This window comes from Bubalus bubalis, chromosome 8 (assembly GCF_019923935.1).
Source record: "Bubalus bubalis isolate 160015118507 breed Murrah chromosome 8, NDDB_SH_1, whole genome shotgun sequence".
In the NCBI taxonomy this organism is placed as follows: domain Eukaryota; kingdom Metazoa; phylum Chordata; class Mammalia; order Artiodactyla; family Bovidae; genus Bubalus; species Bubalus bubalis.
Genome location: NC_059164.1, coordinates 44,226,846 through 44,254,351, shown reverse-complemented (window position 1 = coordinate 44,254,351; position 27,506 = coordinate 44,226,846). Strand labels below are relative to the sequence as shown.

At 40.2% G+C, this 27,506-nt stretch overlaps 1 protein-coding gene across 1 annotated transcript in view; it reads left to right on the top strand.

Annotated features, from left to right (window-relative positions):
- The window catches only part of RELN (reelin), a 553,128-nt gene that overhangs the window by 485,936 nt on the left and 39,686 nt on the right, over window positions 1–27,506 (top strand). Inside the window, exons 43-47 of the mRNA XM_006053468.4 lie at window positions 1,128–1,275; window positions 3,503–3,761; window positions 4,622–4,871; window positions 8,785–8,953; window positions 26,048–26,188. Coding sequence (XP_006053530.3) covers window positions 1,128–1,275; window positions 3,503–3,761; window positions 4,622–4,871; window positions 8,785–8,953; window positions 26,048–26,188 — 967 coding nt within the window. The remainder of the gene's footprint in view (window positions 1–1,127; window positions 1,276–3,502; window positions 3,762–4,621; window positions 4,872–8,784; window positions 8,954–26,047; window positions 26,189–27,506) is intronic.

Sequence of the window (27,506 nt, the reverse complement as noted above, 5' to 3'; positions counted from 1 at the left end):
CTCTGTCCATGGGATTTCCCAAGCAAGAACACTGGAGTGGGTTGCTGTTTCCTTCCCCAGGGGTTCTGCCCGCCCCAGGGATCAAACCCACATCTTCTACGTTGCAGAGGGATTCTTTACCACTGAGCCATCAGGGAAGTCCATATCTAGGTTAGAAAAAGGGGATTGATTTTTTTTCCCCCAAGCTGCCTGTGAATGTTTTACAATGTATCTATGGCTTCAAGGTATACTTTAAAATTAGGTTTAGATATATAAATACAGTGGAATAATAGTTATAAAAAGGAATGAAATACTGATAAATGCTGCAGTATAGATGAATCTTGAAAGCATTATGCTAAGTAGAAGACGTCAAACACGTGTCATATTTTTATGAAGCACTCAAAACAGGCAAATCCGTAGAAACAGAAAGAAGATTAATGGTTGCCAGGGTGGGTGAGGGGAAAATAGAGATCAGTTGCTTACTGGATACAAGATCTCCTTTATGGGTAATGAAAATTCTGGAGCTAGCTAGCAGTGATGGTTGCACAACATTGTGAATGTACTAAATGCCATTGAATCATTCATTTTAAAATGGTTAAATGGCAAAATTAATGTATTATGCCTTTTACCACAATCGAAAAAGGTCAATAACTGAAGAGATTGGTGAGTTGGTTTCAAAAGACATTATTTAATAGGAAATATTAAATTACACTGAAATTTCTCACATTAAAACTGTAGCTTTTAAAATACTATATAACACTGGCCTGATACTGTCCTCTCAGTAGCAAGGACACAGTAAAGAAGTCAGTGGAAAGGTCTCATTACCCTTCTTTAATTCTGAACTGACGCACTCTGAGCAGCCAGTGTCTGCTTTTGCAGAGGAGCAGAACGGAAGGAACAGTTTGGCTGGACCATAGATACTAGGGAAAGGCCCCCTTCCTTTGTCATGTGGACCCTTAAATTATACAGCCAGTGTTAAACAATTCAAACAAGCTAAAATGTTGAAAAGACCTCTTACCCCCAAATCTATGACTTAAATATTTGTGACTTCATATTTTAAAACTACACAAAGCATTTGGCATATTCTTTTTAAAAATATATGGCTATATTTGGGGTCATAGGTAAACCACATTTTCCATTCTTTTCAGGTCAGCTAGAATCTGATAGATTCTTATTAATGAGTGGTGGAAAGCCATCTCGGAAGTGTGGAATCCTTTCCAGTGGAAACAACCTCTTTTTCAACGAAGATGGCTTACGCATGTTGATGACACGAGATCTGGATTTATCACATGCTAGGTAATCATTTTTAAACGCTGTTGAAGAACTACCTTGTAATGTAAAGTAGCAGAATGTAATCAAGTCAAAAAGAAGCAGAGATCTCAAGGACAAGGCCTCCCATTGGAAATGCTATGCTTCTGGCTTGTCAAAGACTCCATTAAAACACAGTTTACACAATTTTCATTCTAAAACTGAGAGAGATCATGCAATAACTAGATCAGAAATGAAACGGAGCTAAACAGAAAGAGGCTAATACCTGGCCTACTAGGTGGTGACCAGGAAATGACAATGTTTACCTTGTTTTAACTTAAGAACATAATCTTCTTTATCCACCGTCTACAGACTACTTTTCATTAGCACCTGGTCTATGTAGAAATTATTTACCATGCTCAGGAGAAAGCATGATTGAAATTCAGTGTGCTCACAGATTATTCACCATTAATTTTATATCCATTAACAATTTAAGAACATCTAAAGTGTAGGTTTGTTGTTTATAAGCATCTCTTTCCAATGATTTGCTCATAGATTCGAGTCACTCATTTTCTAAATTAAGCACAGTCACTCAGAAGCAAACATTTTAAACTGGCTCCGAGGATTATGTCCTGTCAAGATGTGTATCCCTTGATCATTTGATGAGCCAAAAACTTAGCCAGGAAAATAAAAAATACAGTTTAAAATGTATAAAATGGAACCCTGACCTATATTTGCAAGTGAATAAAGAAATCATGTTCTATCTTTTGAAATATTTCAGAGTATCTTAAAATATATTTTAACATATCCTCCTCTTTCTCTTAAGTTCTTTCATTTATTGAATTATAAGTTTGATCATGCTTCATATAAAATATAATTCTATCTATAAGAATAATTTTACAGTTACAGATTTTATTTATCCCCATTCTATTTTAATGCATATGGTTTAATTTACTGCTCTTTATCTAAGAATTATCACTGGCAACTGAATTCTCTAATTTAGAAATTATTAGGCTTTTCTAAATAATTCTTACATGGTTTATCTATAACTAAATTAATATAAACATTTTCCCAATACAAGTAGACAATATACTAAAAGTGTTTCTCTGTAAACAATTATTGTTTTTATAGGTAAAAGCTTTACAAGGCAGTAACCATGTATTTTTTTCATTAATCCAATGTTAAAAACTCTATTATTTATCTCATCTCAGTAGCATGCTGTGTAGGATTTGCATATATTGACCTCAAAATGCTCCATGTAAAATCCCAGTTTTCTCGGGGTTATAAGGTAAATGAATGTCCTGATAGTGGATATGGGGGAGGGGAGGAACCCATGAAGAATGCATGATTTTATATATGGAACTGATAACTTTTATTATATGCCCCAATATATTTCATATGTTTGACATGCATTCATAATTGGGTATGTGTATTGGGTTACATAGGAAACGTATTTTGTATTACCAGCTAGCACAGCAGCCAGACCAGGAACCAACAGCTCTCCTGCCAAAGATAACATGTGAGCTGGTTTTCATTGGCAGCCCAGCTGCCACTCTGTCCACCTCCCTGCCAGCTGGGAAGGCTGCCACTGGCTGACCGCCACATCTTTCGATGACCAGTATCATCCGTCCCAGATGCAGCAAGAGTCAGAGGCTGGCACTGCCCACCATCCACACCACCCCACACTCATGCTCCCCTGCTCCTGGCACAAAACGCAGAAAAGAGGCTCAAGCTTAACACACCTCTTCCAAAAAATGTCTGGCCTTTCACAAAGAGGGGCTACAACTGGTGAATTTAAAAGTATCTCACAAAACCAATAATATGAGATCTGAAAAACTACTGGTAAAAGATGGGAATGGATGATTTTGTGGATAAATGACATAAACTATATTAATTGCATCCTTTCAGTTTCAGATACTAAAGACAAGGATACAGATTTATCTTAGATAGATAGCAATACACACTCCCAAATTTGGACAGCCTTTGGACTGCTCCCATCTTCTTAAAGAATAGCCAGAGGGCAGGATAAATGCTCAAATCCCTCAGACACTCCCTTGTTGGTGGTTGGTGGGGTGGAGGGATACCAAATATCAATATGGATACAGAGTAGCCTTTTTCAGACTTCACATTTTACTAACTCCCTTTCACATTTAAAAGGGAAATCAAACTTTGGAACAATTACTTTGAATGTTCATTAAATCATCGTATTCATTAAAGCTGTGAGTTCCCCGTATTACCCTGTGTACTTGTCTACAGTAAATTTTACTTGTATCAGATTTGTGCAGTTCTTCATGCGACTAGGATGTGGTAAAGGTGTTCCAGATCCCAGGAGCCAACCTGTGCTTCTACAATATTCTCTCAATGGTGGCCTCTCGTGGAGTCTCCTTCAAGAGTTCCTTTTCAGCAACTCCAGCAATGTGGGCAGGTACATCGCCCTGGAGATACCTCTGAAAGCCCGTTCTGCTTCTACTCGCCTCCGCTGGTGGCAACCATCTGAAAATGGGCACTTCTACAGTCCCTGGGTTATCGACCAGGTCGGTCCCTTCAAGATTAACTACTATAATTTTGTCATTTGCACTGAATGTGGCTTTAGAAAGCAGTTAGGCCAACCCCTCGCTCAGTAGAGGAGGTCCAGGACCCACAAGTTGGGTGACTTACCCAAAGGCATGTTGCTAAATTAGATATGGCATTTAGCTTCCTTTCATTCTCTGGTTCCTCAAATGCCTGAGCCTATAAAAATGAATGACACAACAGAAGGCCCAGGTCCTGCTCATAGAGGATTCTGCCATATGGTTAGAGGGACTTTATTAACCGTGATTCAAGGCTATAATTCTCTGAAAAGAAAAATGTGCAAATTAGCATTTGTGCCACATACAGTAGTTTCCATATCCTCTTTCCTAACCTTTGAAGAAAAAAAATAAGTAAATCTCCCTAACATCCTTATGAACAGTTCTAAAGGATCTTCGTACATAATAAAATGCATATCCAATAGAACTCAAAGAACCTGTTAAAAAACAGTAGAATCCCTGCAAAGAATTGGAACTGAAATGCCTTAGGGTACAACTGTTCTTAAATAGAAATTTTACTTGGAAAAATCATGTATAACCAAATTTTGCGTTCCCAGCTTGGGTGCATGTAGTTTCCAAAGGCACAATTTGGCCCATGAAGGCTGTGAATGGTTTTGTCAGTCTTTCAATTTGTTTCTGTAGCTTCTTGCCAGATGGGCAAGCAGACCACATAAACAGGAGCATTCTGAAAGGCCCCCTAACATTATGCTTGCTGAATAATGCCAGTTCTGAGCAATCTGACAGATAAAAACAAACAAAAAAAGGACTGAACTTTCTCATGTCTCAAAACCAAATTGAAAAGTTTTTCTTTAAAAAATATATTTCAGATCCTCATTGGAGGAAATATTTCTGGCAATACAGTCTTGGAGGATGATTTCACAACTCTGGATAGTAGGAAGTGGCTGCTTCACCCAGGAGGCACCAAGATGCCTGTGTGTGGCTCTACAGGTGATGCCCTTGTCTTCATTGAAAAGGCCAGCACCCGTTATGTGGTCACCACGGACATTGCTGTGAATGAGGATTCCTTCCTACAGATAGACTTTGCTGCCTCCTGCTCAGTCACTGATTCTTGTTATGGTGAGTGTTGCCTTCCTAGGTGGAGCAACAAGCATGTATAAATGGGCATCTGTGACTGCCACAGTCAAAGGACTGAACTACACCTCCAAGAAGTCTCTAAGTAAAACACAAGTGCACTTTCAGTCCAACCACAACTGCATTCTTAATAATGTTGTGGGTAATTTGAGTTTTAAAAAGCCTCAGAATGTAAACTTATTTTAAGTATATGTTCATGAAGACTTCTTTTATATATGTGATACCCAAAGATTTGTATCATTTTGTAACTCCAGATTTATTTATTTTTTAATTGAAAGATAAATGTTTTACAGAATTGTATTGGTTTCTGCCAAACATCAACATGAAGCAGTCACCAACATGAATTAGTATACATATATCCCTCCCTCTTGAACCTCCCTGCCACCTCCCTCCACATCCCACCTCTCTAGGTTGTTACAGAGCAGCAGTTTGAGTTCCCTGAGTCATATAGCAAATTCCCACTGGCGATCTATTTTACATATGGTAATGTAAGTTTCCTCGTTACTCTCTCCTCCTGGTGGCTCAGACAGTAAACAATCTACCTGCAGTGCAGGAGACCTGGGTTCGATCCCTGGGTCAGGAAGATCTCCTGGAGAAGGGAATGGCAACCCACTCCAGTATTCTTGCCTGGAGAATTCCATGGACAGAGAAGCCTGGAGGGCCACCATAGTCCTTGGAGTCGCAAGGAGTTGTACACGATTGAGCGACTAACTCTTTCTACATTTTCTCTCCATACATCCCAACCTCTCCTTCCTAAATCCAGAATTTTTAGGTATCATAATTACAGAATAAAAGAGTCATCACATAAGGAATGTCAGAGTCAGCAGTAGGATTTACACACACAGGGTTTTACATGTGTTTTAAATCATAGGGCTTTAGATTAGTCCCGTTATTGTCTCCTTTCCATTCTCCCAGGATTCATGAAATTTTATTGTTACCATTTTGCCTAATACTTTCTGCCATTGTGGATCATAGTTTAGTCTAAACCACCCTGACTGTGACTAGTTTTCATCTTCTAGGTTGTACACCTACACACATACCTTACACACACACACACACACACACACACACATACACAGACCTATCTTAGGAGCAATAAATGCTGCCATCATTGCATAATCGGACACTTCACTGGAATTTGCAGATCCATCAAGATTCTGGGGACTTCCTAGTCTTTCACCACCCTGTATCATTGTTCTTCCAAGAGATCTAAACTAGAATGTTCACAAGGACCTTGTTCTATTTTAGATTCTTGGGGCCTAAAATCTGGAGAAATTTGTTACTTCCAAGGTCCTGCAAAATCCAGATTTTTCATATTTCCATTAGGCTGAACTTAATGGACAGATCTTAGGGAAAAGCTCAGAAGTGCTCTTTCTACCTTGGACTCAATCAATCAGCATAAACTAGTCAGTAGAGGTGGAACTTGAGAAAGTATCAGGTATATAGCCTGTCTTCACACAGTCCGGTTGAGGGGATGCTTCAGAAAGTTAAAGTCCAATAAATGACTAAATCAAGTGCTTGATGGAGTGGTACTAATGCAAAACTGTAATGAGAGTTCAGCCAAGGGAGAGATAACCAACGGATGGCCAATCCTAGAAGTTTGGGAAATTTCACAAAGAAGCTAAGTGTCAAGTGAGCATTGATAGTTGGAGTGAATTTGAAGGGTGAGTGAGGAAGAAGAAGATACCCCAAGCTGGTCTGATAGCATAATGTGGGAGTTCTCCTGGTCCATGGGAATACTATGAGCAGACAAGCCTGAATAGACAATATTTGCATCTAATGGAGGAGGACAGAATGCTAATTTTGAAAACACAAAGGGACTTTTGGGTCCTAGACACCCACCCACTGTCCGTAGACACAATCAATGAGAAACCAAAGAGATAAGTTATGACATGGCCATCCAGACTGCAGTGGAACCAGGACTGAGACTCTGCCCATGTAAGCCCAGTCATGTGTATTTTCTACTGTGGAGTAGAGCAACTTCTTGAGAAAGATTGAACTGAATAAAAAAATAAAAGAGGAAAGTGGCTAATCTTTGTTGGCAGCAAATTAAGAAGGGCATTAAAAGGCAAGCATAGGAATTTGTGCTTGACAAAGTCATGAATAAGAGGGCATGAGTGCAGGGGAGTAGTATGGTGGATTTTAAGGAGATTAGCCCATGAACCAATGAAGGTGGGTAAAGAAGAATCCTGGCAAAGAAGTGTTGGTGGATATCTCTGTAGGAGGTATTGAAAACTTGCACTACTTGCCATGAACACAAATAGAAGAGATAAAACTAGTATGATACACTGAAGACCAAAAGGAAAGCAGCAGCAGACCTCAAAGCCAGGTGACATATTGAACATAAAGGGTAAAGAAGAAAGAAGTAAATTTTCTAAAATAATTTCTAAATTTTAAACCCAGAAAACTAATGCAGGAGCATTGTCACTGAGAGAATTTGGTAGTTAAGAAGAGATGTTTACATGTATACCTATTCCTGATTCATGTTGATGTGTGGCAAAAACTAACACAATATTGTAAAGCAATTATCCTCCAATTTCAAATAAATAAAGAAGAGATGTTATTTATGAGAGAAAATGAGTTTTTATTTAGTTTGGTGCAAATAGTTTGAGGTAGAGATATCCTTTAATGTGGAGGGCTTACAATGTAGAAAACAGGAACTTTGTACTGTTCATCACACTATGCCAGCATCCAGCACAATGCCAGGCTGAACAAATTTGCTGAATGAATAAAACCAACTTTGAGATGCCAAATTGGGATATTTGGGCACAGAAATAATAGTTGAAGCCCAAGGAGGGTATGTGTAGAATAGAAGGCCAGAGATGGAGGCTGGAAAGATGCCCATAGCTGGGCTAGTTAGCAGAGAAGTCAGAAGGAAATAAGACAGAATATTCAGAATAATGTCTTGCAAAAGAAAGGGACATTTCAAGAATCAGGGAGCCATCAATAATGTCCAGTGCTGAAGGGAGGACAGGAACAATGAATAGTGAGACGAGCCATTGTATTTAACTAAAAAGGCCACCAGGAGCCTTAGAGCAGTGAGTGGTACCACGCTGGCTGCACAGGAAAGTGCCCCCAGGGAACTTTAAAGCTTCCAACATCTTGGCCTGCCCCACAAGAGTGAAATCCCAATCTCTGCAGATGGGACTCTGACATTGGTACTTTCTAAATGTACCCAGGTGATTTCATTGTGCAACGGAGACTGAGAATCATGGTCTTAGAGAAGGCAATTTCAATAGGGAGGTGTGGACTGAAGTAGTTTATAATGTCAAGAAGGGACTAGAGAGAGAAAACATAAAACATAGGGTATAGGTTGAATGTTTTGGAGGAAGAGAAAGGAAAAAAATCTCGTTCCGTAGACCCACAGCCTGATTGCCCATTTGGGCATGAATTTCATGACTTTCAGCTACTTCTTTTACTTCTCTGATTTCCCAGTATATTCCATAACACAACAAAGCAAGGCTATATAAGAGTATAAAAGAGATTTTTCAATTTCTTAGGAGTTTCTCCTAATCAAGAGAAAATTTGGCATAAGTTGGTCAGGATCCCTATAGAATGGTTAAATTTTGAGAAGTCTGCTCAATTTTTTAAAACTATTTTAAAAGGAACCATTGTAACATATAATTGCTATGTTCTATATTTGTATGTTGACCTTTAAATAAACAGACAAAATATACTATAGTTATTATAATATGTAAGTGATATCTAATTTATATATTTGTATAACATATGTGCCATAACTATTAGATTAAATAATAAACATATCAATTTTAACTGTTACTATGATTGCTTTAACTGTATATAAAACAATAAATTAAAACATATGATAACATAAGTAATCATGGTTCCTGGGTCATCAGACATGTATTTCTAACCAGAATAATGCCTTCTGTTGCAGCTATTGAATTGGAATACTCTATAGATCTTGGATTGTCCTGGCATCCATTGATAAGGGACTGTTTGCCTACCAATGTTGAATGCAGTCGTTATCACCTGCAGCGCATCCTGGTGTCAGATACTTTCAACAAGTGGACCAGAATCACTGTGCCTCTCCCGCCTTACACCAGGTATGAATGTTTCTGCATGTAGTGAACCCAAATGTGATATAATTTTCATGTCGAATTTCAGAACAGCAAGATTAAATGTTATATGAGATTTTGTTACATGTTGATGATGCTTGCCATGCATGAATTTTTTAAAGTGCTGTAAATAAGTAAAAAAGAAATCAGTTTTTATGGTGACATTGTTCTGCGTTTTCCCCAAATCCAGGTCTTTACTGACTTTTATCTCTAGTGTATTTTTCAAATGGTATATGAAAGAAAACAATGGCTAGATCAGTAAGCTTCTCTAATTTATTATGCCAAGAACAAGTTCATTATGCCAAGAACAAGTCTTAATGGATTTAAATGGAGTCTATTTTCTGTCAGTTAGACTACTGTAAATATAGCAGTGAGTGGTATATTAAATGGATGTAGCACACAAACGTGTACTAAAATTACTGTTTACTTTTGAAATTTTGTTGTGAGCAGTATCTGCAGAATTATCACCCGGAGCATTCTTTTATGTGAAAAACAATTGTGAATGCTTCTTCCTTGTGTCTTTAAGAAATGACAGTATCTTATAAAACTGAGTGGTAGATGCTGGTAGAAAAGTTGTCTAAACTATCTGTATATTCGCTTTCGTGTTGGAGAAAAGCAGAGCATTCACCTTACCTGGTGGGATAGTGTTACATGCCTCTCTCTCTTTTCACCATCTAAGTAGAAAGATAATCAGTTGCTGCCTTTAAGAAAGAAGCAAAGCAACCAAAGCAGTCCATGGAATAGGAGTTATAGTTTGGGCTCATTATCATTCTCTCCCTTCCACAAATGAAGAAGGAATAAATCTTCCTAGCAAATGATCGTAAAATTCAGCCATTCATCTAGGGCATAAGTTTTCCTGGGATTTTCATAAATGGGATGGTTTCGGTTACTAACAGCCCAGGGCTCCTCTACAATTGCTGGCTCAGGGGTACAAGACTATATTAACTGTCAGCAGAGTTGCCAAGTTTAAATGAGATACGTGAGATTTAGTTGCTCATTAAAGGTATTGCCATGCATGAATTATTAAGGCAATCTTAATAAGTAAAATAGAAAAAAAAAAAAACTCCATTAAGGCAGTAGTCTTTTAAGTCATTATGAATTCTGTGAATTATTACCCAGCTACTTGGTAGCATTTTGCAAATAAATGACATTCTAAGATAAACTGCAGCTCATCATTATACCCTTGAGTCTTTTACGTAAAAGTGATTAATCCTCATCTTTTAATCTATCTTTTGTCTCTTGCACATACTCATAACATTTTTGACCCTTTCAAATGACATTTGAAAAATCTGATGAGCAACCGTTTCATCTTGTTATCATATTGAAAATATGCAGTTTGTTTATTATATTACCCTCCAACCTCATGTTGTACAGTGGTCTTAAAGACAACACTGGTTTATAATAAGGCCCTCTGGGTAATTCAGAAAGAAATGTGCATGGATGGAACCCAAGCCAGACCCCCTTCTGGTCGTGCTCTGCATTATGCCAAAGATCAATTAGAACAAGAGCCAGACTCAGAACACTTTGTCTCAAGCTCGTCAGTGTACTTTATCGGCTCTTACATACAGTTGCTTTTTAAATATGGTGCTTTCTTATTTTGAGCTGAACTGCCTCAACATCTGCCCAGTACTGGGAATTCAATGTGTATGTTGCCCTTCAGGACAGAATTGAGGATTTTAGTTTGTAGTTCTTCACTATAAACAGACATGATGCTGATGACTTAAAGTCACGTGCTTAAGTGGGGATTAAGAGTGACTGTGACAATGTGCCAGCTGTAGATTTGCTCACTCACTTATCATGTGACCACAAATCTAGGACACCATTATTGTTGACATAGTGGTAGAAAGAGTCAACTGAGGTTGGGTGTCCACAAATTGACATCAAACCATTAGCCAAACTGAAATGACTGGTAGTCATCAGTAGTGATTATTCATTCATTAAGTCAATCATTAAGCATGTATTTTTAAAGTATTTAATCATGAGCTAGATCTTTGTGAGGGGCTGAACTTAGCCCTGCCCCAAGGAACTTTCGGAGAAGGCAATGGCACCCCACTCCAGTATTCTTGCCTGGAAAATCCCATGGATGGAGGAGCCTGGTAGGCTGCAGTCCATGGGGTCGCTAAGAGTCAGACGTGACTGAGCGACTTCACTTTCACTTTTCACTTTCATGCATTGGAGAAGGAAATGGCAACACTGTTGGACTTCTAGCGACCCCATGGACTACAGCCTACCAGGCTCCTCCATCCATGGGATTTTCCAGGCAAGAGTACTGGAGTAGGGTGCCATTGCCTTCTCTGGATCATAGTCTCTAATCCTCCCCATATACACTGATAAAGTTAGATCTTCATGAAAGGAAGAAAAAGAAAAAAAGACTGAAAAGCATTGTGGTTTAGTGGAGGGCTTCCACTTTTCAGCCCTGTGAGCTTCTAAGTAAGTCATTTCATGTCCCTAAGTTTCAGTTTCCTCATCTGAAAAATGAAGATTTTTTACCATATAAAAAGCTCATAAATGTACATGGTAATGTTTGGGACATTGTAAACATTTACTGAAATGTAAGTCATTTTTACTCCTTGGAAGAAAAGTTATGACCAACCTAGATAGCATATTCAAAAGCAGAGACATCACTTTGCCAACAAAGGTCCGTCTAGTCAAGGCTATGGTTTTTCCAGTGGTCATGTATGGATGTGAGAGTTGGACTGTGAAGAAAGCTGAGCACCAAAGAATTGATGCTTTTGAACTGTGGTATTGGAGGAGACTGTTGAGAGTCCCTTGGACTGCAAGGAGATCCAACCAGTCCATTCTGAAGGAGATCAGCCCTGGGATTTCTTTGGAAGGAATGATGCTAAAGCTGAAACTCCAATACTTTAACCATCTCATGCAAAGAGTTGACTCATTGGAAAAGACTCTGATGCTGGGAGGGATTGGGGGCAGGAGGAGAAGGGGACAACAGAGAATGAGATGGCTGGATGGCATCACTGACTCGATGGACTTGAGTCTGGGTGAACTCCGGGAGTTGGTGATGGACAGGGAGGCGTGGTGTGCTGTGATTCATGCGGTAGCAAAGAGTCGGACACAACTGAGCGACTGAACTGAACTGAACTGAACTGAAGTCATTTTTCCTTTTATGAGTTAACCACATAATCACATGTGTTAACCATATCTCGGGTTTATTACCGGACTTCAGTCAGACTGAGAAGTCTTTCTCATTTAGCTTAACAAAATGAGCTCATAGTAATAGTAAGACACTGCCTTAAGATACTGCCCTGGAGGAGCTTACAACCTGATTATGGGAAAACAAATAGCTTAAAACTAATACATACCAAATATAATTTAAAGCTTCACTGAGGAATGGTCTGAAAATGCTATAGATATTGAGTATTGAGAGACAGTGTTAAATGCCAGCATTAGAGAGGATTTTGTAGAAAAGATGGGCTCTGGCCTCAAAGAATGGCTAGGATTTAGGAGGGTAAGGAAAAGCACTCCCTAAATTAGGGGAAGAGCATGACCATGTGAGCCTGGGATAAGCACAGAGGTTGCTGATTAAAGAGGGAGCTCATATCTAAAGCTGTGGGACATTATTTGTTAGTCAAGTTGGGTTAACTTACAGTAAGCACTAAAGCGAGGCAAGGGGCTTCCTGGGTGGCTCTAGTGGTAAAGAACCCACCTGCCAATGTAGGGTACATAAGAGACACCAGAATATCCCCTGGAAGATCAACCCCTGGAAGATTGCCTGGCATGGCAACCCACTCCAGTACTCGTATCTGGAGAATCCCATGGACAGGAAGCCTGGCGGGCTACAGTCCATAGGGTCACACAGAGTCAGATGCAACTTAGCACACATGCAAAGCAAGGCAAAGAGTTTAGACTTGTGGGGAAAATGAACCATGGTGAGTTCTGAGCTGAAATTATTCCCAAGGAAAAAAAAATGGGAAAATAGAGAGACTCAAGTAAGAGAAAGACAAAGGCATTGTGATAATGATGGTGCATGATAACAAGAGTCTGGCTACAGTTAACATGAGAGTGATGAAGCAGATATTACAGGGCATTTCAAAGAAAGAATTGGTAAAACTCAGTCATTAACTTCTTCATTGCACACATCAAAAGATGACTCTAAAGTTTGAAGCCTGTGAAAATGGTGAGAAAAAGAGAGGAGTGAGCTAAAGCTGATTCCAAAAAGGGCAATATGGCAGATTTAATCAAATGATGCTGAATTAAATGTGATGGAAATATCCTTTTGACAGGGCTATGAAGACTGGAGCCCAAGGGAAGATAATAAACCTTGGAGACATGAGCACAGAGGTCATAGGAAATGCTGTAAAACTGCAGCAGCTCTCCAGAGGAGAGTATTTAAAAAGAAAAGATCCCTAAATTTAATAGCAGAATAAGAAGAACATGGTATCCAAAAGCCAAGTGAGACTAGAATATCAAGTAGGAAGAGACAATCGTCAGTGACAAATGCTACAGTGAGTTAAGAAGCAAGTTTCACAATAAGTTTACTAGAGTTTTCCAATAAGGACATAGTCAGTGACCTTCAAAAGAATAGTTTCAGTGAGATACTGGAAATTAATACAGCTTGTCTGGTGACAGAGCCCATGGGCTTAACCTATCGTACTAACTGTATTAGCACTGCATCTTTCTTGCTTGCCTATGAGTATGGTCCTAGAAGAGATAGGCAGCGAGGATGCCAGGAGTTTTGAGAAAGACTGAAAAAGTAGGAAGATGCTGAAATCAATTTTGTATCCCCTAATCTGAATCTGCCTGCTCCTCTTTAGTAACCCCAGACCTAAAAATAACAGGTAGCTCAAGTGGCATCATAGGTTCTTGAAATGTCATCTGAGAACCAGGGTGAGTCGATGGAAGGGCAGGTAACCTAAATCCACCTAGAAAGTCGGGGAAGGGGAGCTGCCACAGGAAGGCTCAGGTGTGACTTGGCTATTTAAAGTCACAGTTTGAATATAATCCATTCCCTTCTACTGGCCCTAATGACCTGACTGATACTACTGTCTTTAAAGATTAACTATTACACTTTGGAAGCCAGGTGGTTTTAGTCACAGCATGGAATGTTCTTAATGTGTGCCGGAAGATTAAAGCAATGGTGATAAGCTCAAGAAGGGGCAAAAAGACTGTGGAAGGATTGGAGTGGTGGAATAGGGTTGGAGGAGACTATACTTTTTGCAGGTAAACACATTTAAAGAGGAGACGTATTTTTCTTTTTTTTTTTTAGTTTTCTGAATGTTGAGTTTTGTTTTTGTTTTTGTTTTTATTTTTAAACCTGAAACACTGTATTAGTTTTGCCAAACATCAAAACGAATCTGCCACGGGTATACATGTGTTCCCCATCCTGAACCCTCCTCCCTCCTCCCTCCCCATTCCATCCCTCTGGGTCATCCCAGTGCACCAGCCCCAAGCATCCAGTATCGTGCATTGAACCTGGACTGGCAACTCGTTTCATACATGATATTACACATGTTTCAATGCCATTCTCCCAAATCTTCCCACCCTCTCCCTCTCCCACAGAGTCCATAAGACTGTTCTATACATCAGTGTCTCTTTTGTCTCTGTATTGGTGTTTTTCTTTCTGGCTTACTTCACTCTGTATAATAGGCTCCAGTTTCATCTACCTCATTAGAACTGATTCAAATGTGTTCTTTTTAATGGCTGAATAGTACTCCATTGTGTATATGTACCACAGCTTTCTTATCCATTCATCTGCTGATGGACATCTAGGTTGCTTCCATGTCCTGGCTATTATAAACAGTGCTGCGATGAACATTGGGGTACACGTGTCTCTTTCCCTTCTGGTTTCCTCAGTGTGTATGCCCAGCAGTGGGATTGCTGGATCATAAGGCAGTTCTATTTCAGTTTTTTAAGGAATCTCCACACTGTTCTCCATAGTGGCTGTACTAGTTTGCATTCCCACCAACAGTGTAAGAGGGATCCTTTTTCTCCGCACCCTCTCCAGCATTTATTGCTTGTAGACTTTTGGATTGCAGCCATTCTGACTGGTGTGAAATGGTATAGTGGTTTTGATTTGCATTTCTCTGATAATGAGTGATGTTGAGCATCTTTTCATGTGTTTGTTAGCCATTTGTATGTCTTCTTTGGAGAAATGTCTATTTAGTTCTTTGGCCCATTTTTTGATTGGGTCATTTATTTTTCTGGAGTTGAGCTGTAGGAGTTGCTTGTATATTTTTGAGATTAGTTGTTTGTCAGTTGCTTCATTTGCTATTATTTTCTCCCATTCTGAAGGCTGCCTTTCCACCTTGCTAATAGTTTCCTTTGATGTGCAGAAGCTTTTAAGGTTAATTAGGTCCCATTTGTTTATTTTTGCTTTTATTTCCAATATTCTGGGAGGTGGGTCATAGAGGATCCTGCTGTGATGTATGTCGGAGAGTGTTTTGCCTATGTTCTCCTCTAGGAGTTTTATAGTTTCTGGTCTTACGATTTAAAGAGGAGACGTATTTTTCAGTGGCATTCCCACCTACTGTATCTGTAATGAAAATATCTTATTCTAAGAAAGTCATAACTAAGCATGATGTTTATTGGGTTCATCATGAAATATTCAAGGAAATCACAAGTTCATTTTTTTTAAATAGATTAAACTTTCTCTGATACTCTATTTCTCTCCATCTTTATTTGTAACTTACCAGTATCTTTTGAAGGACTTTTGGCAAGTATTTATATTAGGGAACATCTTGTTTAAATGTTTCAATCAAGTTGAGGAAGTTTTAGACTTCTCTTACATGTCTATCTTCTCATACATCATTTTGATGCTTTGAATATCGCTGGTGTAAATTTACCATATTTATGCTAGTGCCTCAGGGCTACAAAACATAAAACAATTTTGCCTTGTATAAACCATGGTACTCTTAATTTTTCACATACAGAATATATTAACATATATGTGGGCATTCAGTTCAGTCACTCAGTCGTCTCTGACTCATTGCGACCCCATCAACTGCAGCACGCCAGGCCTCCCGGTCCATCACCAACTCCCGGAGTTTACCCAAACTCATGTCCATTGAGTCAGCGTTGCCATCCAGCCATCTCATCCTCTGTTGTCCCCTTCTCCTCCTGCCTTCAATCTTTCCCAAAATCAGGGTCTTTTCAAATGAGTCAGCTTTTTGCATCAGGTAGCCAAGAGTATTGGAGTTTCAGCTTCAACATCAGTCCTTCCAATGAACACCCAGAACTAATCTCCTTTAGGATGGACTGGTTGGACATCCTTGCAGTCCAAGGGACGCTCAAGAGTCTTCTCCAACACCACAGTTCAAAAGCATCAATTCTTCGGTGCTCAGCTTTCTCTATAGTCCAACTCTCACATCCATTCATGACTTCTGGCAAAACCATAGCCTTGAGTAGACAAAACTTTGTTGGCAAAATAATTTCTCTGCTTTTTAATATGCTATCTAGGTTGGTCATAACTTTCCTTTCAAGGAGTAAGCATCTTTTAATTTCATGGCTGCAGTCACCATCTGCAGTGATTTTGGAGTCCCCCAAAAATAAAGTCTGTCACTGTTTCCATTGTTTCCTCATCTATTTCCCGTGAAGTGATGGGACCAGATGCCATGATCTTCGTTTTCTGAATGTTGACCTTTAAGCAAACTTTTTCACTCTCCTCTTTCACTTTCATCAAGAGGCTCTTTAGTTCTTCTTCACTTTCCGCCATAAGGGTGGTATTATCTGCATATCTGAGGTTATTGATATTTCTCCTGGCAATCTTTATTCCAGCTCAGGCTTCATCCAGCCCAGCGTTTCTCATGATGCACTCTGCATAAAAGTTAAATAAGCAGGGTGACAATATACAGCCTTGACATACTCCTTTTCCTATTTGGAACCAATCTGTTGTTCCATGTCCAGTTCCAACTGTTGCTTCCTGACCTACATACAGGTTTCTCAAGAGGCAGGTCAGGTGGTCTGGTATTCCCATCTCTTTCAGAATTTTCCATAGTTTATTGTGATCCACACAGTCAAAGGCTTCAGCATAGTCAATAAAGCAGAAATAAATGTTTTTCTGGAATTTTCTTGCTTTTTCAGTGATCCAACAGATGTTGGGAACTTGATCTCTGGTTCCTCTGCCTTTTCTAAAATCAGCTTGAACATCTGAAAGTTCACGGTTCACGTGTTGCTGAAGCCTGGCTTGGAGAATTTTGAGCATTATTTACTAGTATGTGAGATGAGTGCAATTGTGTGGTAATTTGAGCATTCTTTGGCATTGCCTTTCTTTGGGATTGGAATGAAAACTGACCTTTTCCAGTCCTGTGGCCACTGCTGAGTTTTCCAAATTTGCTGGCATATTGAGTGCAGCACTTTCACAGCATCATCTTTTAGGATTTGAAATAGCTCAATTGTAATTCCATCACCTACACTAAATTTGTTCGTAGTGATGCTTCCTAAGGCCCACTTGACTTCACATTGCAGGATGTCTGGCTCTAGGTGAGTGATCACACCATTGTGAATATCTTTGTTGTGAAGATCTTTTTTGTACAGTTCTTCTGTGTATTCTTGTCACCTCTTCTTAATATCTTCTGCTTCTGTTAGGTCCATACCATTTCTGTCCTTTATCGAGGACATCTTTGCATGAAATATTCCCTTGGTATCTCTGATTTTCTTGACATCTCTAGTCTTTCCCATTCTTTGTTTTCCTCTATTTCTTTGCACTGATCACTGAGGAGGACTTTCTTATCTCTCCTTGCTATTCTTTGGAACTCTGCATTCAGATGGATATATCTTCCTTTTCTCCTTTGCTTTTCCCTTCTCTTCTTTTCACAGCTATTTGTAAGGCCTCCTCAGACAACCATTATGCTTTTTTGCATTTCTTTTTCTTGGGGACGGTCTTGATCCCTATCTCCTGTACAATGTCATGAACCTCCGTCCTTAGTTCATCAGGCACTCTGTCTATCAGATCTAGTCCCTTAAATCTATTTCTCACTTCCACTGTATAATCGTAAGGGATTTGATTTAGGTCATACCTGAATGGTCTAGTGATTTTCCCTACTTTCTTCTATTTAAGTCTGAATTTGGCAATGAGGAGTTCATGATCTCAGCCACAGTCAGCTCCTGGTCTTGTTTTTGCTGACTGTATAGAGCTTCTCCATCTTTGGCTGCAAAGAATATAATCAGTCTGATTTTGGTGTTGGCCATCTGGTGATGTCCATGTGTAGAGTCCTCTCTTGTGTTGTTGGAAGAGGGTGTTTTCTATGACCAGTGCGTTCTCTTAGCAAAACTCTTTTAGCCTTTGACCTGCTTCATTCTGTACTCCAAGGCCAATTTGCCTGTTACTCCAGGTGTTTCTTGACTTCCTACTTTTACATTCCAGTCCCCTATAATGAAAAGGACATATTTTGGGGTGTTAGTTCTAAAAGGTCTTGTAGGTCTTCGTAGAACTGTTCAGCTTCTTCAGCATTACTGGTTGGGGCATAGACTTGGATTACTGTGATATTGCATGGTTTGCCTTGGAAACAAACAGAGATCATTCTGTCATTTTTGAGATTGCATCCAAGTACTGCATTTCGGACTCTTTAGTTGACTATGATGGCTAGTCCATTTCTTCTCAGAGATTCTTGCCCACAGTAGTAGGTATAATGGTCATCTGAGTTAAATTCACCCATTCCAGGCCATTTTAGTTAGCTGATTCCTAAAATGTTGATGTTCACTCTTGCCGTCTCCTGTTTGACCACTTCCAATTTGCCTTGATTCATGGACCTAACATTCCAGGTTCCTATGCAATATTGCTCTTTACAGCATCGGACCTTGTTTCTATCACCAGTCACATCCACAACTGGGTGTTGTTTTTGCTTTGGCTCTGTCTCTTCATTCTTTCTGGAGTTATTTCTGCACTGATCTCCAGTAGCATATTGGGCACCTACTGACCTGAGGAGTTCATCTTTCAGTGTCCTATCTTTTTACCTTTTCATACTGTTCATGGGGTTCTCAAGGCAAAAATACTGAAGTGGTTTGCCATTCCCTTCTTTAGTGGGCCACGTTTTGTCAGAACTCTCCACCAAGACCCGTCCGTCTTGGGTGGCCCTATACAGCATGGCTTAGTTTCATTGAATTAGACAAGGCTGTGGTCCATGTGATTAGATTGATTAGTTTTCTGTGATTGTGGTTTCATTGGGCATTAGGTTAAGACAAATTATATCTATTTCCATTCCACTACTACAGAGAGCAAAGCTACTTCCAAAAATTTTGAATTCCCTCTAAGCTTTATCACTTGTGAGATTTGCTGCCAAAGTTCCATCTGAGAATCTGAGGTTTGGCTCTATGCTGTATGGCTATATGCTCTGTATGTATGCTATATATGGGTTTTAATTGTTTTAACAAATGTATGTCATTCTCCATGAAGTTATTTTGTAAGTTGTAGGAACTTTCTCATATCTGAAGGATGGTCCAGGATCCCTAGGTGGCTCAGTGATAAAGAATCCACCTGCCAGTTTAGGAGCTGCAGGAGACACGGGTTCAATCCCTGGGTGGGGAAGATCCCCTGGAGGAGGAAATGGCAACCAACTCTAGTATTCTTGCTTGAGAAAGCCCATGGACAGAGGAGCCTGGTGGGCTACAGTCCATAGGAGCACAAACAGTCGGACACAACTGAGGTGACTTGGCACTCACACATGCTTATAGTATAATATAGTATAGTATACTCCCTCCTTGACTGGCAGTCCTCACACCTGTGAGATGAGACAATCTTACAAGACAGTTTCTAAGAGTCATCCTCTCCTTTCCATTCCAACGTGTGCTTGACTTCCTTCTTTTGTTCATAGTTCAGTGTCTTTTTCATCAGAGTCTCCCCCAGAGCAGAGTCTTTGTGCATCCTGTGACATGACGCACACCTTTAGAGCCCTTCACAGGTAATTCATTCACACACCTCTTACCAAAGTTCATGCCTCCTTTCTAGAGCCTACTTGTACCTGTTGGTTGTGGGCTGTGATGGTTCAGTTGAGGCTGAGTTGAGCTGACCATTGCTTCTTCCCAGGTGTACACCTATGAGTGGAATTACTAGATCATATGATAACTCTGTATTCCATATTTTGAGAAACTGATGACCTGTTTTCCCACAGCATCTAGGAGGAGCATATGAGGGTTCACATTTCTTCACATCCTTGCCAACACTTGTTACTTCCATCTTTTTATCACAGTCATCATAGGATGATGACTGTTCAACTCAAAATATAGAATAGAGAGTTACCACATGAACTAGTAAATCCACTCATAGGTGTACACCTGGGAAGAGGCATGGGTCGGCTCAGCTCAGCCTCAACTGAACCATCACAGCCCATGACCTACAGATACAAGTAGGCTCTAGAAAGGAGGCATGAGATATAAGCTTCAGAAAGTTATATCTAACTGTGGTTTGAATTTGCATTTGGCAGGTGACACTAGTGGTAAAGAACCCAGCTGCCAATGCAGGAGACTTAAGAGACACACCAGTTTATTCCCTGAGTGGGGAAGATCCCCTGGAGGAGGGCATGGCCACCCACTCCAGTATTCTTGCCTGGAGAATCCCCATGGACAGAGGAACCTGGAGGGCTACAGTCCATAGGGTTGCAAAGAGTTGGACATGACTTAAGCTCCTGAGCACTCGATGACTAATGTTTTGCATCTTTTCATGCATTTATCGGCCATTTATGTATCTTCTTTGGAGTTTTCTCCACTTTTGTCTAACACAGAGAAGTAGAGTCATGGAGGAAATTTTATGCCCAATAGAAAGAAAAGATCTTGACAAGCAAGGCAAATATGGGACACATTTTGAAATAAGACAGACACTGTAGAGCCTCTAACTCAATCTCAGAGTGCCAAAGGTTTCAACTCTGACATTGAATAGCAGAAATCAGGATAGACTTGTGTGTATATACAGCAGCAATAGGCAGGCACAGCTGTCCACAAATAAAAAACTGTTCTATTTTAGGGATAATGGTAGGAATAAGATTATTTTGTACAGGTTGAGATAGAGTTTTGAAGGGTTTGCTTATTAAGAATACAGAGTAATAATGAACCAATAGATCCTTGCCTTGTCTCGGTTTTGTGAGTAAGTCAGTATGACTTAGGGCACTGGGCTTTAACATCATCATTAGTAGAATTGGAAGATTGGCTATATTTTCTAGTCTTAAATATTTTATGTATCTCTGAGAGTAAAGAAAACATCAGGGAAGAGTGAAAAAGCTTATTAAAAATTATGTATTGTTTCTATCAAAGAACTTTTTTTCATGATGATGGTGAAGTCTCATCAGGACTTCATAAGCAGACATAGCCATTTTGAAGAAAAGAACAGATATAAAAGACCCTGAAGTAAATATCAAAATTCATTAAAAGGTGTGTAGACAGTGTGGGAAAAGTTTCCTTGGAAGAGCAATGATGGAAACCATACTATTGACAATAACATTTTACCTGCTTAGCAATGGATGTTTAATTATTATGCAACACTTATGGAGCACTTACTATGTGATGTAAATGGAGAGGAAATGATATAAATTCAGAGAAGATGCAAGGAGAGGCCTTTCAATGATGTGGAAAAAGGAGAAATCTGCTCTGGGGCCATTTTCCCCACAACTCCAGGAGCAGCAGCTGATGGTGGCTATCATTATAAGAAGCTTCAGGATAAATAATGACACCTGCCAAGGGACTTCACCAAGACACTTTAAAGTCTTGATAAACATGAACTAATTAAAGTTCACAACACCATTGTGAGGTGGAAAGTAGCATTTTCCTAGTTTTACAGACAGGGAAGTGTCAGCATGTAAACCTAAGTGATTTGGCCCCTTTACATAGTGAAGCTGTGACAAGACAGTAAGAAGTTCTGGAAGTTCAACTTTCAGACTTTCATTTTCGACTTACCTTCCAATTCATCCCTTAGTGAAAGTGTTGCCTTTTCTTATAAGACTATATTGGACAGTGTATGTGCCCATTTTACGGGGCAGATACAGTTATTTCCAAGAATATAAAATCATTACATTTGAGATGGGGGGCCTATAAAATCATCTAATTTAACCCCCTTTTTACATGTATTAAGTTACTCACCATGAGCATAGAACTTACTAGGACCGGAATATAAATTAAAGTGAAAGTGAAGTCGCTCAGTCGTGTCCGACTCTTTGTGACCCCATGGACTGTAGTCTACCAGGCTCCTCCATCCATGGGATTTTCCAGGCAAGAATACTGGAGTGGGTTGCCATTTCCTTCTCCAAGAGATCTTCCCAACCCAAGGATTGAACCCCAGTCTCCTGCATTGTAGGCAGACACTTTACCGTCTGAGCCACCAGGGAATATAGATTAGAGCCCTTATTTATCCTGACTTTCATTGAACAACTCTGATTTTCACACATTCTATGCATAATATTCTACTGTTTCCTTTACTGTGGAATGCTGCAAAATTGTACAAACTGAAAGTGTCATGATCAGAAGTCCCCATGAAAGCTATCAACCCAAACAGTACATCTGGCTCATAAATCTTCTGTAAGTCTGTTAAGTGGCTACCTGGACTATGATCAGCACAGCCAGTGAGTGATCAGAAAACCAGCACATGCTACGCAGCTCTGCCATCTCCTAACTCTTAGGAAGATCTCCCTCACTTTCAGTTCAGTTCAGTTCAGTCGCTCAGTCGTGTCCGACTCTTTGTGACCCCATAAATTGCAGTACGCCAGGCCTCCCTGTCCATCACCAACTTCCGGAGTTCACTCAAACTCACGTCCATCGAGTCAGTGATGCCATCCAGCCATCTCATCCTCTGTCGTCCCCTTCTCCTCCTGCCCCCAATCCCTCCCAGCATCAGAGTCTTTTCCAATGAGTCAATTCTTTGCATGAAGTGGCCAAAGTATTGGAGTTTCAGCTTTAGCATCAGTCCTTCCAATGAACACCCAGGACTGATCTCCTTTAGAAAGGACTGGTTGGATCTCCTTGCAGTCCAAGGGACTCTCAACAGTCTCCTCCAACACCACAGTTCAAAAGCATCAATTCTTTGGCGCTCAACTTTCTTCACAGTCCAACTCTCACATCCATACATGACTACTGGAAAAACCATAGCCTTGACTAGATGGACCTTTGTTTTAGCAGTCATCAAATCACTGTCCCCTCCACCACTGACCCCCAGCTCCTGCCCATCCACTCTCAAGACTTCTTCTATTCAAATTTTCCTGGCCACCTTTATTGCTACCAGTTTAACATTCTCTCAATAAGTGTGCATGAAGCCCCATCTATAGGCGTCACCAACAATAAACTGATAAATAAGGAAAACAACAGAGGAAATAATGCATAAGTAAGGCACTTTTAATAAAAGGTGAGAAGAGCTATGATAAAAGGTGATGGGCTAGTCAAAATGTCCATCATCATGTCTACAAATTATAAATACTGAAGAGGGTGTAGAGATAAGGGAGCCCTCTTACACTCTTAGTAGGAATGTAAATTGGTACAGCCACTATGGAAAACAGTTTGGAGATGCCTTAAAAAGCTAAAAATAGAGATACCATATCATCCAGCTATTCTACTTCTGGGCATATATCTGGAAAAGATGAAGACTCCAACTCAGAAAGATACACACACCCCATTGTAGCACTATTACAATAACCAAGACACGGAAGCAAACTAAACGCCCCTTGACAGATGAATGGATAAACAAGATGTGGTATACACACACACACAATGGAATGTTGCTGTTCAGTCACTTAGCCATGTCCGACTCTTTGCGACCCCATGGACTGCAGCACATCAGGCTTCCCTGTCCATCACCAACCCCAGGAGCTTGCTCAAACTCTTGTCTGTTGAGTCAGTGATGCCATCCAACTATCTAGTCCTCTGTCATCCCCTTCTCCTCCCACCTTCTATCTTTCCCAGCTTCAAGGTCTTTTCCAATGAGTTGGCTCTTCACAGCAGGTGGCCAAAGTATTGGAACTTCAGTTCAGCATCAGTCCTTCCATGAATATCCAGGGTTGATTTCCTTTAGAATTGACTGGTTTGATCTCCTAGCAGTCCAAGGGACTCTCAAGAGTCTTCTCCAACACAACAGTTTGAAAGCATCAAATTCTTCGGCCCTCAGCCTTCTTTGTGGTCCAACTCTCACATCCATACATGACTACTGGAAAAATCATAGCCTTGACTATATGGACCTTTGACTATATGGCAAATAACTATATCACTACAATTGTTATAAATACTATGAAAGGAAAAGAACTTTTGCTATGGAAGAAATGTAATTTTTAAAGGGCTCTGAAAGAATATTTCTTTATGAGGACCTGACCTTTTCTCTTAGACGTAAAGGATACAAGGGTTAACTGGGCAGAGACAAAAGAAAAACATGCCGGCGGAAGGGAGGCAAGAGTTTGGAGCGCCTTGTGAGCTGAGAGGATGAGCAAGGCTCCAGAATTAAGTAGCGAGGCTAGGGGGGTAAAGGAGAGGGCTCAGCTCAGGCAGAGCCTCGTGGACCAAGGAGGAGCTTGCAGTTGAAGTTAAATGCAGTAAGAAGTGACAGGAGTGTTTTAGGTCGACTTTTCTCTGCTGAGAGGAACAGATGGGAGCTGGCGAAACGGGTTGTGAAGAAATGAGTGTGTAGATGCTCAGTAAAGAAATATCGAATGATTTATTTTCAGAGTGAAGATTTGAGTTCTGTTTCTTTTCTATTTTCTAAACTTAATACATGCTAAGGTGCTCAGTCGTGTCCAGCTCTATGTGACCCCATGGACTGAAGCCTGCCAGGCTCCTCTGTTCATGGGGATTCTCCAGGCAAGAATAGTGGAGTGGGTTGCCATGCCCTTCTCCAGGGGATCTTTCCTACCCAGGGATCGAACCGATGTCTCTTGGGTCTCCTATATTGTCAGGAGGTTCTTTACCACTAGCACCACCTGGAAAGCCCAAATTTAATATATATGAGTTCAATTAGAAAATTTTAAATTCTTGTTATTTGATATTTGGTCCTGCATAAAACAGATTTCAGTCACGTGGTTAACATATCTCTTAATGACAAAAATACATGAATCCATGAAACAAAAGTTACTTTGGCTAATTATTTACCCCATGCTCTTTGAATGTTCAGGCGCACTTGAGCCTCAGGCATTGTTTGGATTTTACTGCCATCTAGTGGCTGTTGCCCAGAAAATCCCATGGATGGGGGAGCCGGTAGGCTGCAGTCCATGGGGTCGCTAAGAGTCTGACACGACTGAGCGACTTCACTTTCACTTTCCACTTTCATGCATTGGAGAAGGAAATGGCAACCCACTCCAGTGTTCTTGCCTGGAGAATCCCACGGATGGAGAAGCCTGGTAGGCTGCAGTCCATGGGGTTACATAGAGTCAGACACGACTGAAGCGACTTAGTAGTAGTAGTAGTAGTGTCTCTAAACACATAAGTTTATTTGTGTTTCTGAACAAGACACTCCTCCCAAGCTATGCAAGTGAGCAAATAAATTTCTGCTTATGTAGTGGGAGAATCTCTGTTTGGGTTTTATTTATCTTGCATTTAAATCATCATAAAGTAAGTCTGATCTTACTACCCTCTTTTTGTCTGTCTAGTTATCTAGGGTTTCATTGATCCTTCTGACTTACACCCCCACTGTCTTCCTAAGGCTCTCATTGTGAGAATTCCTCCAAAATGTTATGTGAGGCCTATCAGTGTGCCCCCTGCACAAAAGCATCTGACCTTAGGTAGCATGGGGGAGTTGAAACCCTCTCACCAAGTCAAATGCAGAGGGCTTGTGGCTGCTTAAGGACAAACATCTTTTCCTAAAATGCAAATATAAGTTACCAGCAGACCTGGTGTCCCTTCACAGTGGTTTCCACCCAAAATTCAGGGCTCACTGGCTCCCTGAGGCTACTGGTTTTAGCATTAGTTTTAGTTTCTGTTTTAATCTGTTTTTACAAGGCTCAGAAATATCATTGGCCCAAAATGTATTCTCAAGCTATTGCAGTTCAATTTGGCTTGGTTTTATTAATCAAAGTTAGGCAAAGAACACTGCCATTACCAACACTTTCTTCAGAATACAGACGAGGGTATACATACATTTGTGTTACATTCCTCCATGCACTTGTTTAAACATATCAAAACACGTTCTTTTGTCCACCACATCCTTCATTATAATTTTACTTCTCTTCAAAGGTCCCAAGCCACTCGTTTCCGTTGGCATCAGCCAGCTCCTTTTGACAAGCAGCAGACGTGGGCAATAGATAATGTCTATATCGGGGATGGCTGTATAGATATGTGTGGTGGCCATGGAAGGTGCATCCAAGGAAACTGTGTGTAAGTAGGCTTTTTTCTTTCTTCTGTAGAAAGTCCCTGACTCACATTCCAGCCAGATTTTTCTGAAACTGATTTTTGAATCACTCCCAAACTGCCTTAAGTTATATGTATTTTTCCTGAAATCCAACATTGAGCTAACTATGAAGTTTATGGCTATAGAATCTTCATTCTTGGTTAGAGATTAGGAACTGAACAATAGCTATCTTTTAAGGAGAAGACTGAGTTATAATTGACTGTGTTTTATTTTCTTCTGTGTTTTTGTGATACACCTGAGACTTGAGAAAAATATTAAAGGAGGTTCAAGAGTTCGGCATATTCTAACTGAAAATAATACATCATAAGTATTTTTCTCACTTAGGTCTGAATGTATATGTAATGATGTGCATTACTTGTGGTTTGAATGGTATTCCTATGTTATTTGTATAAAAAGTATATAAATACCTGATCAATTTGCCAGGTGTATTTCATGGAGAGACCTGGGATTTTACTCTTATAGAGCCTTAGCATCTTTGGAAGGATCTAAACAAAGTGTGTGTGTGTGTGTGTGTATGTGTGTGTGTGTGTATTGTATACTACGGGGCTCTGTGCTTTATTTTCAAAAACTCTACTGTTAGATGGGGTAGTATGAATGAAGATCATGATAAAGAATTCACATTTCCCTTCTCCATTAATCTCTGCACACCTGGGAGGTCTTTCTTTTGATTAATGATTCTAGCCCATATCAACCATGACCTCTGCAACCCCAGAGCTTCCCAGTCCTATATTCATATTTCTTCCCACATTGAACAGAGAATTCAATCCTGTGGTCAGAGATGGCAGATGCTATCCAAAGTGCCCTTTGCTATTTGGAACCTGGCCTCTTGAATTCCTGATTGGCCCAAAGTCTCTGTTAAAAAGCCTGATTTCATAAATTATTAGGACCAACCAGGCTAGTTTGGTATCTGCAATTGCTTATCAGCCATCCAGAGCTGTGTCATGTAGGGAATGGGCTTTAGTGAATTCTTTCAGGTTGCTTCTTTCTTTCCACCTATAAGCCCAAGTCACTAATTTAGGAAAGCCTAGAGGCAGTTACAGAGAAGGCAATGGCACTCCACTCCAGTACTCTTGCCTGGAAAATCCCATGGACAGAGGAGCCTGGTAGGCTGCCTTCTATGGGGTCGCACAGAGTCGGACACGACTGAAGCGACTTCACTTTCACTTTTCACTTTCACGCACCGGAGAAGGAAATGGCCACCCACTCCAGTGCTCTTGCCTGGAGAATCTCAGAGACAGGGGAGTCTGGTGGGCTGCCGTCTGTGGGGTTGCACAGAGTCGGACA